Source organism: Oncorhynchus keta, chromosome 3, assembly GCF_023373465.1.
Source record: "Oncorhynchus keta strain PuntledgeMale-10-30-2019 chromosome 3, Oket_V2, whole genome shotgun sequence".
Taxonomy (NCBI): domain Eukaryota; kingdom Metazoa; phylum Chordata; class Actinopteri; order Salmoniformes; family Salmonidae; genus Oncorhynchus; species Oncorhynchus keta.
The window spans coordinates 27,005,108-27,020,891 of record NC_068423.1 but is presented as its reverse complement, the minus strand read 5'-3'; the positions used below and the strand labels follow the sequence as shown (position 1 = coordinate 27,020,891).

The following is a 15,784-nucleotide window of genomic DNA, read 5'->3' as shown; positions in this document are numbered from 1 at the left end:
CATGTTGTCTTCTCAGTCTGTTAACCGGGACAGCATGTTGTCTTCTCTTCAGTCTGTTAACCGGGACAGCATTTTGTCTTCTCTTCTCAGTCTGTTAACCGGGACAGCATGTTGTCTTCTCTTCTCAGTCTGTTAACCGGGACAGCATGTTGTCTTCTCAGTCTGTTAACCAGGACAGCATGTTGTCTTCTCAGTCTGTTAACCAGGACAGCATGTTGTCTTCTCAGTCTGTTAACCAGGACAGCATGTTGTCTTCTCAGTCTGTTAACCAGGACAGCATGTTGTCTTCTCAGTCTGTTAACCAGGACAGCATGTTGTCTTCTCAGTCTGTTAACCAGGACAGCATGTTGTCTTCTCTTCTCAGTCTGTTAACCAGGACAGCATGTTGTCTTCTCTTCTCAGTCTGTTAACCAGGACAGCATGTTGTCTTCTCAGTCTGTTAACCAGGACAGCATGTTGTCTTCTCTTCTCAGTCTGTTAACCAGGACAGCATGTTGTCTTCTCTTCTCAGTCTGTTAACCAGGACAGCATGTTGTCTTCTCTTCAGTCTGTTAACCAGGACAGCATGTTGTCTTCTCTTATCAGTCTGTTAACCAGGACAGCATGTTGTCTTCTCTTATCAGTCTGTTAACCAGGACAGCATGTTGTCTTCTCTTCTCAGTCTGTTAACCAGGACAGCATGTTGTCTTGTCAGTCTGTTAACCAGGACAGCATGTTGTCTTGTCAGTCTGTTAACCAGGACAGCATGTTGTCTTCTCAGTCTGTTAACCAGGACAGCATGTTGTCTTCTGAGTCTGTTAACCAGGACAGCATGTTGTCTTCTCTTCTCAGTCTGTTAACCGGGACAGCATGTTGTCTTCTCTTCAGTCTGTTAACCAGGACAGCATGTTGTCTTCTCTTCAGTCTGTTAACCAGGACAGCATGTTGTCTTCTCTTCTCAGTCTGTTAACTGGGACAGCATGTTATCTTCTCTTCTCAGTCTGTTAACTGGGACAGCATGTTATCTTCTCTTCTCAGTCTGTTAACCAGGACAGCATGTTGTCTTCTCTTCTCAGTCTGTTAACCAGAAGAGTGGCAGCCCCTGGACAACAACATACTTCACCCCCATCACCAGGTGAGAATTTTTAAAAAATGTTTTAAATTTTACCTTTATTTAACCAGGCAAGTCAGTTAAGAACACATTCTTATTTTCAATGACGGCCTGGGAACAGTGGGTTAACTGCCTGTTCAGGGGCAGAACGACAGATTTGTACCTTGTCAGCTCGGCGGTTTGAACTCACAACCTTCCGGTTACTAGTCCAACGCTCTAACCACTAGGCTACGCTGCCGCCCCCTATCAGACTGATTTGGCTCTTTATCTCGTCAGTAGTGTCTAAATCCAATCAAATTGTATTTGTTGTATTCAGCGCATGTGACAAGTGTAGACCTTCCTGTAAAATGCTGACTTACAAGCCCTTAACCAACTATGCAGTTTCAAGCTAAATAAGAGGTTAAGAAAATATTTACTAAATAAACTAAAGAAAGTTTTTTTTTTTTACACTTTTTTAAAAATATCACAATAACGAGGCTATATACAGGGTATTACGGTACAGAGTCTATGTGTAGGCTATATACAGGGTGTTACGGTACAGAGTCAATGTGGAGGCTATATACAGGGTGTTACGGTACAGAGTCAATGTGGAGGCTATATACAGGGTGTTACGGTACAGAGTCAATGTGGAGGCTATATACAGGGTGTTACGGTACAGAGTCAATTTGGAGGCTATATACAGGGTGTTACGGTACAGAGTCAATGTGGAGGCTATATACAGGGTGTTACGGTACAGAGTCAATGTGGAGGCTATATACAGGGTGTTACGGTACAGAGTCAATTTGGAGGCTATATACAGGGTGTTACGGTACAGAGTCAATGTGGAGGCTATATACAGGGGGTTACGGTACAGAGTCAATGTGGAGGCTATATACAGGGTGTTACGGTACTGAGTCAATGTGCGGGGGTACAGGTTAGTCAAAGTAATTGAGGTAATTTGTACATGTAGGTATGGGTGAAGTGACTGCATAGATAATAAACAATGAATAGCAGCCGCATTAAAAAAAAGGGGGGAGTCGATGTGAATAGTCCGGGTGGCCATTATTATCTGTTCAGCAGTCTTATGGCTTGGTGGTAGTCAGCTGTTTAGAAGCCTTTTGGACCTAGACTTGGTGCTCCAGTACCGCTTGCCATGCGGTAGCAGAGAGAACAGTCTATGACTGGGGTGGCAGGAGTCTATGACAATTTTTAAGGCCTTCCTCTGACACTGCCTGGGACAGAGATCCTGGATGGCAGGAAGCTTAGCCCTGGTGATGTACTGGGCCGTACACACTACCCTCTGTATCGCCTTGTGGTCGGATGCCGAGCAGTTGCCATATCAGGCGGTGATGCAACAGGCCAGGATGCTCTTGATGGTGCAGTTGTAGAACTTTTTGTGGAGCTGAGGACCCATGCTATATCTTTTCAGTCTCCTGAGGGGGAAGAGGCGTTGTCGTGCCCTCTTCACGGCTGTCTTGGTGTGCTTGGACCATGATAGTTTATGATGATGTGGACACCAAGGAACTTGAAGCTCTCGACCTGCTCCACTACAGCCCCGTCGATGAGAATAGGGGTGTCTTGATCACGTTCAGGGAGAGGTTGTTGTCCTTGCACCACACTGCCTGGTCTCTGACCTACTCCCTATAGGCTGTCTCATCGTTGTTGGCGATCAGGCCTACCACTGTGTCTTTGGAAAATGAACGATGGTGTTAGAGTCATGCTTGATCACGCAGTTGTGGGTGAACAGGGAGTAAAGGAGGGGACTAAGCACGCACCCCTGAGGGGCCCCGGTGTTGGGGATCATGTGGCGGATGTGTTGCTACCTACCCTTACGACCTGGGGGCGGCACGTCAGGAAGTCCAGGATCCAGTTGCAGAGGGAGGTGTTCAGTCCCAGGGTCCTGAGCTTATTGATGAGCTTTGAGAGCACTATGGTGTTGAACGCTGAGCTGTAGTCAATGAATAGTATTCTCACATAGGTGTTCCTTTTGTCCAGGTGGGAAAGGGCATAGAGATTGCATCATCTGTGGATCTGTTGGGGCGGTATGCAAATTGGAGCGGGTCCAGGGTTTCTGGGATGATGGTGTTGTGAGCCATGACCAGCCTTTCAAAGCACTTCATGGCTACAGACATGAGTGCTAAATGTCGGTAGTCATTTAGGCAGGTTACCTTAGTGTTCTTGGGCACAGGGACTATGGTGGTCTGCTTGAAGCATGTTGGTATTACAGATTCAGTCAGGGACAGGTTGAAAATGTCAGTAAAGACACTTGCCAGTTGGTCAGCGCATGCTCTGAGTACACGTCCTGGTAATCCTGGTAATCCGTCTGACCCTGCGGCCTTGTGAATGTTGACGTGTTTAAAGGTCTTACTCACATATGGGGAGTGTGATCACACAGTCGTCATGCATGCTTCAGTGTTACTTGCCTTGAAGCGCACATAGAAGTAATTTAGCTCGTCTCGTAGGCTCGTAATCACTGGGAAGCTCATGACTGGACTTTCCTTTGTAGTCTGTAATAGTTTGCAAGCCCTGCCACATCCGACGAGCATCAGAGACGGTGTAGTACGATTCAATCTTAGCCCCGCTTTGCATGTTTGATGGTTCGCCGGAGGGCATTGTGGGATTTCTCATAAGCATCCAGGTTAGTGTCCCATTCCTTGAAGTGGCAGCTCTACCCTTTATCTCAGTGCGACTGTTGCCTGTCGTCCATGGCTTCTGGTTGTGATATGTACGTACAGTCACTGTGAGGACGACGTCATCGATGCACTTATTGATAAAGCCCGGTGACTGATGGTGTACTCCTCAATGCCATTAGATGAATCCCAAACATATTCCAGTCTGTGCTAGCAAAACAGTCCTGTAGTTTAGCATCTGCTTCATCTGACCACTTCTATATCGAGCGAGTCACTGGTACCTCCTGCTTTAGTTTTTGCTAGTAAGCAGGAATCAGGAGGATATAATTATGGTCAGATTTGCCAAATGGAGGGCGAGAAGAGAGTTTTGTATGCGTCTCTGTGTGTGGAGTAAAGGTGGTCTAGAGTTTTGTTCCACATGTGACATGCTGAGAGAAATGAGGTAAACAGATTAAGTTTTCCAGCATTAAAGTCCCCTGTCACTAAGAGCTGGATGACAAATGTCTTGTTTGCTTATGGCCTTCTACAGCTGGTTGAATGCGGTCTTAGTGTATCTATGCTTCCTGTATGTATACTTGATATGTCATGAATACAGGGCTTGTATTCAGAAAACGTTACAGAGGGCTGATCTAGGATCAGTTTTGGCTTTTTAGATCATAATGAAATTGATTACATGGACAAGGGGAACCTGATCCTAGATCACCTGCTCTGAGACTCTTCATGACCTGATCCTAGATCAGCTACTATGAGACTCTTTATGACCTGATCCTAGATCACCACTCCTACTGAGACTCTTTATGACCTGATCCTAAATCACCACTCCTACTGAGACTCTTTATGACCTGATCCTAGATCACCTACTCTGAGACTCTTTATGACCTGATCCTAGATCACCTACTCTGAGACTCTTTATGACCTGATCCTAGATCACCACCACTGAGACTCTTTATGAATATGGACCATGGGGGATAATGTAGTCATTATCTTCTCTCCAGCTTCTTCCTCTACAACGTGGCTGACTTCTGTGGTCGTCAGGCCACGGCCTGGCTGCAGGTCCCAGGCCCCACCAGTAGAGTCCTCCCCGCCCTGGTCCTCTCCCGGACAGTCCTGGTGCCTCTCCTCATGTTCTGCAACTACCAGGTAAAGAAAATGAGAGAACGTCCACAACTCTTATCCTCTAGTGGTAATAAGGTAAAGGGTGCTTGGAGGAGCACCAACGGTCCATTAGCCAGTCTGTCTGTGCTATCATGCCAACTCCTTGTCACTCATTGGCTAGACACATGACCAGGAAATCACATCAAATATATCTATATTTTTTTTATTAAAAGACCAGCACTCAGTTGAATATAAGCTTTGTTAAAAAAACAATAAAACATTTGTTTAAAAAAAACTTTTTTTATTCTTATTGCAACACGTCTTAGTCTTTTTAGTAACACCTTCGTATAATGCGTTATAACGTCCTTTATAATGCCTCATAATACACTTAGTGGGGAGAACAAGTATTTGACACACTGTCGATTTTGCAGGTTTTCCTACTTACAAAGCATGTAGAGGTCTGTAATTTTTTTTATCATAGGTACACTTCAACTGTGAGAGACGGAATCTAAAACAAAAATCCAGAAAATCACATTGTATGATTTTTAAGTAATTAATTAGCATTTTATTGCATGACATACGTATTTGATACATCAGAAAAGCAGAACTTGGTACAGAACTTGGTACAGAAACCTTTGTTTCTTTACCTGTTATGACATTGACTATTAGCTTATTGTTTCCCCCCTGTAACTACCCAAGAGGGCTAGCGCTTTGAGCGAGTCCCAAATGGCACCCTATTCCCTGTATATAGTGCACTACTTTTGACCGGGACCTATAGGGCACTAGTGCACTACTTTTGACCGGGGCCTATAGGGCACTAGTGCACTACTTTTGACCAGGACCTATAGGGCACAAGTGCACTACTTTTGACCAGGGCCTATAGGGCACTAGTGCACTACTTTTGACCAGGACCTATAGGGCACTAGTGCACTACTTTTGACCAGGACCTATAGGGCACTAGTGCACTACTTTTGACCAGGACCTATAGGGCACAAGTGCACTACTTTTGACCAGGACCTATAGGGCACAAGTGCACTACTTTTGACCAGGACCTATAGGGCACAAGTGCACTACTTTTGACCGGGACCTATAGGGCACAAGTGCACTACTGTTGACCGGGGCCTATAGGGCACTAGTGCACTACTGTTGACCGGGGCCTATAGGGCACTAGTGCACTACTTTTGACCGGGGCCTATAGGGCACTAGAGCACTACTTTTGACCAGGGCCTATAGGGCACAAGTGCACTACTTTTGACCAGGACCTATAGGGCACAAGTGCACTACTTTTGACCAGGACCTATAGGGCACTAGTGCACTACTTTTGACCAGGACCTATAGGGCACAAGTGCACTACTTTTGACCAGGACCTATAGGGCACAAGTGCACTACTTTTGACCAGGACCTATAGGGCACAAGTGCACTACTTTTGACCAGGACCTATAGGGCACTAGTGCACTACTTTTGACCAGGACCTATAGGGCACTAGTGCACTACTTTTGACCAGGACCTATAGGGCACTAGTGCACTACTTTTGACCAGGACCTATAGGGCACTAGTGCACTACTTTTGACCAGGACCTATAGGGCACTAGTGCACTACTTTTGACCAGGACCTATAGGGCACTAGTGCACTACTTTTGACCAGGGCCTATAGGGCACTAGAGCACTACTTTTGACCAGGACCTATAGGGCACTAATTTTGACCAGGACCTATAGGGCACTAGTGCACTACTTTTGACCAGGACCTATAGGAACGCGTCCTTTGCTTTCATTTAGTTTGTCTTATAGAAACTTGTCTTTTAATTTTTAAAAATGTCTTTGTGTAACCTCTAGCCCAGAGACCACCTTCACACAGTCCTCTTCAGCCACGACCTCTTCCCTGTCTTCTTCATCTGTCTCCTGGGCATCACCAACGGGTACCTGGGCACCCTGCCCATGATCTACGGACCCAAGGTGGTGCCACGGGACCTGGCAGAGCCCGCAGGCGTGGTCATGAGCTTCTTCCTGACGTTGGGACTGGCTGTGGGATCGGCCTTCTCTGTGTTGATAGTACACTTCATCTGAAGAGGAGGAGGAGACAGGAGGAGGAGGAGACGGGAGGAGACGGGAGGAGGAGGAAGGAGGAGGAGACGGGAGGAGGAGGAGACGGGAGGAGGAGGAGACGGGAGGAGGAAGATGGCAAATCCAGACTGACTTCTCCAACAAACTTGGTCTCCATGCAGAATCCGACATTTGTCCATAAACGTCAAATTGCAAAGGTTAAGTTTAAGCATTTACTCTGAATGGTTAAAGTTTGGGATTAGGGTTTTTTTTTTAAATAAAGTATTGGGATTGAACTCATGACCCTCTGTGTCGAAACTCACGGCATACGCCATCCGCCATCCCAGTCCACAACGGCCTACTTGACGGTTGTTCCACACACGCCTACTTGACGGTTGTTCCACAACGGCCTACTTGACTGTTGTTCCACAACGCCCTACACTCACCGTTGTTCCACAACGCCCTACACTCACCGTTGTTCCACAACGCCCTACACTCACCGTTGTTCCACAACGCCCTACACTCACCGTTGTTCCACAACGCCCTACACTCACCGTTGTTCCACAACGCCCTACACTCACCGTTGTTCCACAACGCCCTACACTCACCGTTGTTCCACAACGCCCTACACTCACCGTTGTTCCACAACGCCCTACACTCACCGTTGTTCCTACTGGCACGTTTTGAAGTCATCTCCCGACGTCCTGCTTGCCTTGGACGGACGTCGAATTTCACAGTTGATCTTGGGCGACCTGGCTGGACTTCTCTGTCCTCATAGTCCACTGTATCTGAGGAGGAGTAAAGGCCTAGATTCCATCTTCTCTGTCCTCATAGTCCACTGTATCTGAGGAGGAGTAAAGGCCTAGATTCCATCTTCTCTGTCCTCATAGTCCACTGTATCTGAGGAGGAGTAAAGGCCTAGATTCCATCTTCTCTGTCCTCATAGTCCACTGTATCTGAGGAGGAGTAAAGGCCTAGATTCCATCTTCTCTGTCCTCATAGTCCACTGTATCTGAGGAGGAGTAAAGGCCTAGATTCCATCTTCTCTGTCCTCAGTCCACTGTATCTGAGGAGGAGTAAAGGCCTAGATTCCATCTTCTCTGTCCTCATAGTCCACTGTATCTGAGGAGGAGTAAAGGCCTAGATTCCATCTTCTCTGTCCTCATAGTCCACTGTATCTGAGGAGGAGTAAAGGCCTAGATTCCATCTTCTCTGTCCTCATAGTCCACTGTATCTGAGGAGGAGTAAAGGCCTAGATTCCATCTTCTCTGTCCTCATAGTCCACTGTATCTGAGGAGGAGTAAAGGCCTAGATTCCATCTTCTCTGTCCTCATAGTCCACTGTATCTGAGGAGGAGTAAAGGCCTAGATTCCATCTTCTCTGTCCTCATAGTCCACTGTATCTGAGGAGGAGTAAAGGCCTAGATCCCATCTTCTCTGTCCTCATAGTCCACTGTATCTGAGGAGGAGTAAAGGCCTAGATTCCATCTTCTCTGTCCTCATAGTCCACTGTATCTGAGGAGGAGTAAAGGTCTAGATTCCATCTTCTCTGTCCTCATAGTCCACTGTATCTGAGGAGGAGTAAAGGCCTAGATTCCATCTTCTCTGTCCTCATAGTCCACTGTATCTGAGGAGGAGTAAAGGCCTAGATTCCATCTTCTCTGTCCTCATAGTCCACTGTATCTGAGGAGGAGTAAAGGCCTAGATCCCATCTTCTCTGTCCTCATAGTCCACTGTATCTGAGGAGGAGTAAAGGCCTAGATTCCATCTTCTCTGTCCTCATAGTCCACTGTATCTGAGGAGGAGTAAAGGTCTAGATTCCATCTTCTCTGTCCTCATAGTCCACTGTATCTGAGGAGGAGTAAAGGCCTAGATTCCATCTTCTCTGTCCTCATAGTCCACTGTATCTGAGGAGGAGTAAAGGCCTAGATCCCATCTTCTCTGTCCTCATAGTCCACTGTATCTGAGGAGGAGTAAAGGCCTAGATTCCATCTTCTCTGTCCTCATAGTCCACTGTATCTGAGGAGGAGTAAAGGTCTAGATTCCATCTTCTCTGTCCTCATAGTCCACTGTATCTGAGGAGGAGTAAAGGCCTAGATTCCATCTTCTCTGTCCTCATAGTCCACTGTATCTGAGGAGGAGTAAGGCCTAAGATTCCATCAGATAAAGCGATAGCTGACACCCACGTAAATGTATGGATTTTATTTGAAATGATTTGACTAAAGGCATCACACAGTTGGTTCGGTCCTCTCCGTGTATTATAACGAGTCATCTACATTTCCTGTCTTGATGGTTTCATAATAAATGGTTTTGCAGTAAGTCATTTTGTCGGTTCTTCTCTCTTCCACCCATCACATTGGTTATCATCACAGAGGTTTATTAAGAAGTGGAGACTGCGTCCAAGATGTCCGACCGTTGTTTTCAAGGTAATCTACTCATGTTCGCATATGCCCAGGGTTGCCAGGTCTAGAGCCTGGGGCCCGAAGCAACCACTTACGTAGCTTATGGCTGGAGCCGGCCCTGCATAACACCACATAGTGTTTATGTACATGCATCATGTTCGTGATGTTGTCAAACCCTTTAAAGCCAGCTAATATATAGGATGACTCATTAGAGAGAACAGAAATAGAAGGCTTGAACCTACTGCATGAGAACAGAGATCGAAGGCTGGCTGGCTGCTACTGCATGAAAACAGAGATAGAAGACTGGCTGCTACTGCATGAAAACAGCTAGATGACTGGCTGCTACTGCATGAGAACAGATATAGAAGACTGGCTGCTACTGCATGAAAACAGAGATAGAAGACTGGCTGCTACTGCATGAGAACAGAGATCGAAGGCTGGCTGGCTGCTACTGCATGAAAACAGAGATAGAAGACTGGCTGCTACTGCATGAAAACAGCTAGATGACTGGCTGCTACTGCATGAAAACAGCTAGATGACTGGCTGGCTGGCTGCTACTGTATGAAAACAGAGATGACATAACGACATGGAATAAAGTAATCAAATAAAACATGCATATATACACACACAACTGAAATATGTTATTAAAGTAATGTGGATAAATGAAGGTTAATAAGGGATCAGCAGTAATGGACAGTCTACCATCATGGGACTTTTATTCATTGTTTTATTCTGGGTTGTTACAGCAGTCAACCCACATAGAGCCTGATTCAGACATGGGAAATATACACCTTTCTTACACACTCCTCAGTAGTTGGCATTCACACTTACCTTATACAGGTGTGTAGCAGTCTTTGTAAATCTGGCTCCTTTGCGCACTGAAAACCCTCACATTTACTGGCCTACAGATTTTCTCACTGAGTTCTACTTCAATAGGGGTTTAAATACATGTATCTAAAGCCATAAATTTCATTTTGGTTTACCTTTTAATTCTAATTATCTTGACAGACTGATAAGGGAATTATGCTTAAAGGTAATGATTAAAGTATTCCACCCTGAAATGTAACTATTAGTTTATGTAGCATGTATAATGAATGATTCAAGTACTAAACATAAGTCCAATAATGTTCGGTAGACACATGCGAGTGTGTGTGTGTGTGTGTGTGTGTGTGTGTGTGTGTGTCTAAGAAAATACCGAGAACAATTCAACTGTGTTTGACCCGACCTGGCTAGAACTCTTGAGAAACGTAGGTTCCTCTAATCTCGGGGGAATGAAACTGACAGCGCTGGGTAGTGATAAACAGTGGTGAGAACTATGGAGAAGGATACAACTCACCTACTGTTCGTGTGTATGTTGGGGCGGCAGGGAAGCCTAGTGGTTAGAGCGTTGGACTAGTAACCGGAAGGTTGCAAGTTCAAACCCCCGAGCTGACAAGGTCTGTCATTCTGCCCCTGAACAGACAGTTAACCCACTGTTCCTAGGCCGTCATTGAAAATAAGAATTTGTTCTTAACTGACTGGCCTGGTTAAATAAAGGTCAAATATATTTTTTTTTAAATACACACAATAGGCTGACTGGGGAGGTGATTTCACACAGTCACAGTCCTGCGATAAAAAGCTGCAACACTAGTATTTGCGTAAACTCTTCACAGTTGTGTTCTGTGAGTGTCACCGACTAGACTGATCCCACATTTCATTGCTTCACATTCCAACCTTGTTTAACATTATCTAGTCTAAATATGGCATGACTCCACCAATTGTAACCTTCTGCATCACTATGAGAGGTACTTTTATTTTGAAGGCAAAACGCTAATTCCACTATTGTGCCTAATCCTTATTGTGGCTAGCTTCACAACACAACCGGTCCTGTCGAACGTCACTAGTCAGATGAATCCAATGGCTGTTTATAACATTAGCTTTGGGCAACAGGGTTAAGTAGCTGGCTGTTTATAACATTAGCTTTGGGCAACAGGGTTAAGTAGCTGGTTAGCTATTTATTTTCATGAACTGAAGTTCAATTTCAATAATGAACAACAAGGGGCTAACTAGCTAATACTTACATGGATTCATAAGAATAATGAAAATGACTGCAGTTTTTACTAGTCATTGTTTTCAGGCTGGTTGTAATTGCTGCTAGTTAGGTAACAAGCGAACTACCCCAGTAGTAGCGGTCCAAAAAATAATGTCTTATTACCAACGTGGTATTGTATGTACATCGTTCGTGTCCAGTGTGTGCTTGTTTGCAGATTTTTTTTTGTACAGCTTTGACAGTGCTACTGATAGTAGTGGGGTGGCGCTTAACTTGCAAGTGCAAATTCAGCACACAAAACATTCTATAATATAATTGGTGTTATTTGATGTGTCAAATAGTGTTCTTTTTACGTACATATTTTTTCCTTACACACAAAGACCCAAACAGCTTCCACACTATGCATATGCCTATTAAAGACAATTGATGCTTGTTCTGAAAATGTGCTTGAATGATTCGTATGGAGGGTGTGGACGCATTCGCAGGAGCCTCCATGTGCCTCTCAAATTGTGTTAATATTAACAATGTAGAGGGCTCCGAGTAGCGCCGCGTCGCAATTAACGCTGTACGGCCACCGCAGATATCAGATTTACCATTCAAAACCTTTAAAATCGTAGCAACAGTAAAACTATGGGGCGGTGTTGTGGGAGAGGAGCAGCAAAAAAAAAAAATCAGCTTTCAAAACGTTTATTTGTGACGCAGATCGGCGCGACGGTCAGCCAGATTCGGTGGGCAGTCAGATCTGGCCTCAAAACCATTCCATGAATCCTAATCGGTGTAGGCGAACGTGAGTAGATGACCTCGGAAACAAGAAAAGTCCGGACAGCTTGGACGCAGTCTCCAGTTCTTAGACCTCAGTGGCGCCATCTATTGGCGTTCATCCCCTAAAACACTGAGCTTCAGAAGGCCATAAGATTAATTAACAGATCTTCACACCCCAAGTACTGCATCATTGCATTTTAGTGGCTCTAATTACATTGCATACTAAATACTACTTTATTTAATTAATTATTAGTGTCTTGCATCTTCAGGAAGCATGTCCAGCCCACATGGGTTTATAATGTGGAGGGTGCTACTTGTCCTATATAAAAGCAACAGTATTCAAAGGCTGCTTCTTGTGTCAATTTACTAGTATAAACATTCTGACCAATCAGAAGACAAAGTGGATTTGAGATCATTTTTATTTCAACTGTAAAAAAATGTTTAAAAAAATCTGACCGAGCCAATCGATCGCCTGACAGTAGTCTGATCACAAAAAGCACTTTCTTTAAAGCAACAAAAATCAGCCGATTAAACAATGAAATATTGTTTAAAATTACAAATTTAAAAAAACTTGCCCCACCACTTTCAGTAAAAAGCTGGAGAGTTTGACCATCAGTGATATTAAAATAGAGTTTTAACCACATTGAGGCTATATACCATTTGTTTGTTTACATTTCCTTCAGAACACATTACTTCACACAAACAGCGTGAAGAGAGCAGAGAAGGAAACGGCAAGCAGAGAGGCTTTAAAAAGGGGGCACAAACATACCGTTAGAAATGTTCGTCCCAAATGGCACCATGTTCCCTATATAGTGCACTACTTTTCAACCAGGGTCCGTGGGGTGTTTAGGTCAAAAGTAGTGCACTACGCAGGGAATATGGTCCCATATGAGACTCAGTCAAAGGATGCATTTGTTCTCTCTCACACATAGGGCGTGGCTCAACATTTAGAGTAGACCATTCTATTGGTCCTACAGTGGAAACTACTTCACCCCCAATGGGCCCCTGTTGAAAAGTAGCACACTATATTAGGGAATAGGGTAGCATATCAGACACACAATCTTTTACTGTCCTCACATCAGCTCATTCATTTAAAAAAAATTACACCGAAAGAATTTAAAATACAATTCAACTGTTTCTACAAAATAGAGATGAACTTGCATTAGGAGAGACTCAATTAAAACAGAACGTATCCCAGGAAGGTATGCTAGAGACACTAAGAAAGTTCTGTCACTGCAAAGGAGCACATTGACAGGACCCCCTGAGATTCAATAAGTCTCAGGCCACTGTTCTTTCAGACAGTAGTATCCAGTTACCCAGCTGTCTGCATCACATACTTAAAATGGGACAGTTTCATGGACAGAGATTAAGCCTAGTCTTGGACTAAGAAGCATTATATTTGAGTTCGGGACTAGGTTTAACCTATGTCCGGGAAACCAGGCGTGTCAAGTAAGGGACCGTGTGTGACATGTAAAATCATTTATCTAAAAAAAAAGAGATGTACACAAACCACACACACATGTACATTCAATAAATCAGTACAACTATAGATCTGTTTTTTTTTTTAGATAAACAGTCAGGGTTGTCTAGTGGATCTACCAAACACTGCTTCACCCCAAAGAAAGAAACAAACTTCTGTCAGAAAGTTTACATTCATTCCCTCCCCACTTCTTCAGTCCAAACTGCTCGGTAAATTTATATTGACAAACTTATCCAACATGTTTTACGAAAAACAGAACACATTTATAGAGTTAAAAAAAAAAAAAAAATTAAAAAGCAGTGCAACAGTATTTCTCCTGAAAGATTGTGTCGGCCGGTCTTTATCCGTTCTCCCGTCACCACACGTGACGCCTGCAGTGTGCCACCGCCTGGGAGACAGACAGACAGACAGACAGACAGACAGACAGACAGACAGACAACAACCCACAGGTTAGACAGCAATAGGCATTCTAGGGCTTTCTCCATCCTTCACATGAGATTTCAGGAGTACTTTAGTCACAGGATTTCAAGAACAGCCCTGGATGAGCCGTTCTTCTCGGCCAATCATAATGCACGGCCGGAAATAACAGTTGGATAATAAAAATAATAAAACAATTTAAAATGAATTTGTATCAAATTCATTCATTTATTTAAACCATTTGTATCAAATTCATTCATTTATTTAAACCATTTGTATCAAATTCATTCATTTATTCATTTAAGCCATTTGTATCAAATTCATTCATTCATTTATTTAAACCATTTGTATCAAATTCATTCATTCATTTATTTAAACCATTTGTATCAAATTCATTCATTCATTTATTTAAACCATTTGTATCAAATTCATTCATTCATTTATTTAAACCATTTGTATCAAATTCATTCATTTATTTATTTAAACCATTTGTATCCAATTCATTCATTTATTTATTTAAACCATTTGTATCCAATTCATTCATTCATTTATTTAAACCATTTGTATCCAATTCATTCATTCATTCATTTATTTAAACCATTTGTATCAAATTCACTCATTTATTTAAACCATTTGTATCAAATTCATTCATTCATTTAAACCATTTGTATCAAATTCATTCATTTATTTAAACCAGGGGAGCTACATTGCCAATATATTTCTCAACCCTGGAATGAAACATCACTGCGGTTGTGCTACTATGATAGAAACAGTGCAGCCCTGCGTGTCGAGTACTCACGTTGCAGAGTTTTGCAGAGTCCATGTTCTTGCACCAGAACGCAGGTCCCCAGCTACACTGGTCCATACCCAGAAGACTTTGCACTGCCTCGGGACACAATCCCACCTTCTGTAAACCCAGGACAACCACAGAACCCACTGTCAGATACTGGCATTCATATAAAACTTATTCATTTCAACCAGGGATTTCACTTTAAATTATCTTTATCGATCTTTGACACTAGAGGTTTTTCCCCTCTTCCATCATCATACTTCTGACACCTTTTCTCTATAGTGAAGTGTATTCCTCTATGCATTCCAGTGTATCCACTTTCCAGGGAGTTTTTCCTAGCCACCGTGCTTCTACACCTGCATTGCTTGCTGTTTGGGGTTTTAGGCTGGGTTTCTGTACAGCACTTTGAGATATCAGCTGATGTACGAAGGGCTATATAAATAAATTTGATTTGATTTGATATTCCTCTATGCATTCCAGTGTATTCCAGTGCTCACCATGCAGACAAAGTCGGGGTCCAACATCTGCAGCAGGAGCTGAACCAGCATGGGCTCATACTGCTCAATCAGCTGGGCACACTGCAGGAGGAAGAGAGAAAGAAGGATTAACAGTCACACCAACAACGTCTAGTCGACCAGTTACTAGCCAATATCCATTCTTCTTCCGTTGCAGTAACAGAGTTTAGGAAACACAGTCGTTTTCCCCATTTCATGGTCAGTGTAATCTACCAATGATAACAACACTTGGAACAAGTAGACGTCTCCATCCTCACCTCGCCCCTGACGGTCTCCGGGACAAAGCTGCAGACTTTCCTGACTGCGTCTTCAATCTGAGCCCGTGTGGCGTTCTGTTCCAGGATCCCGTCGATGTAACGCACGGCCATCTTGCAGATGTCACAGAGGCCTCCCGCCTCGACCTGTGACTGGTCCGACACCGCTGAGGGACACACGGGGTTAACGTCATCTGGATTAGAGCACCATCAATAAAAATGGGCCTTTTCTAGTTGAATGATCTTGAATAAAAATTGCTATACGTTTTTTGGCCCAGTCGTTCTCTAATCTGGATGCATTAA

General features: G+C 43.8%; 2 protein-coding genes across 6 annotated transcripts in view; one reads left to right on the top strand and one right to left on the bottom strand.

The window, feature by feature from the left end:
* slc29a3 (solute carrier family 29 member 3) overlaps positions 1-9,151 on the top strand; it is a 53,083-nt gene extending 43,932 nt beyond the window's left edge. For both annotated transcript variants that reach the window (XM_052494951.1, XM_052494948.1), the window contains exons 9-11: positions 1,056-1,114; positions 4,695-4,839; positions 6,627-9,151. In XM_052494951.1, coding sequence (XP_052350911.1) covers positions 1,056-1,114; positions 4,695-4,839; positions 6,627-6,857 — 435 coding nt within the window. In that variant the 3' untranslated portion in view covers positions 6,858-9,151. The remainder of the gene's footprint in view (positions 1-1,055; positions 1,115-4,694; positions 4,840-6,626) is intronic.
* Positions 9,152-12,426: 3,275 nt separating this feature from the next.
* Positions 12,427-15,784, bottom strand: part of psap (prosaposin) — a 41,232-nt gene continuing 37,874 nt past the window's right edge. For all 4 annotated transcript variants that reach the window (XM_052494943.1, XM_052494944.1, XM_052494942.1 and 1 more), the window contains exons 11-14: positions 15,485-15,648; positions 15,210-15,290; positions 14,722-14,829; positions 12,427-13,893 (exon numbers count right to left, since the gene is read on the bottom strand). In XM_052494943.1, coding sequence (XP_052350903.1) covers positions 13,861-13,893; positions 14,722-14,829; positions 15,210-15,290; positions 15,485-15,648 — 386 coding nt within the window. In that variant the 3' untranslated portion in view covers positions 12,427-13,860. The remainder of the gene's footprint in view (positions 13,894-14,721; positions 14,830-15,209; positions 15,291-15,484; positions 15,649-15,784) is intronic.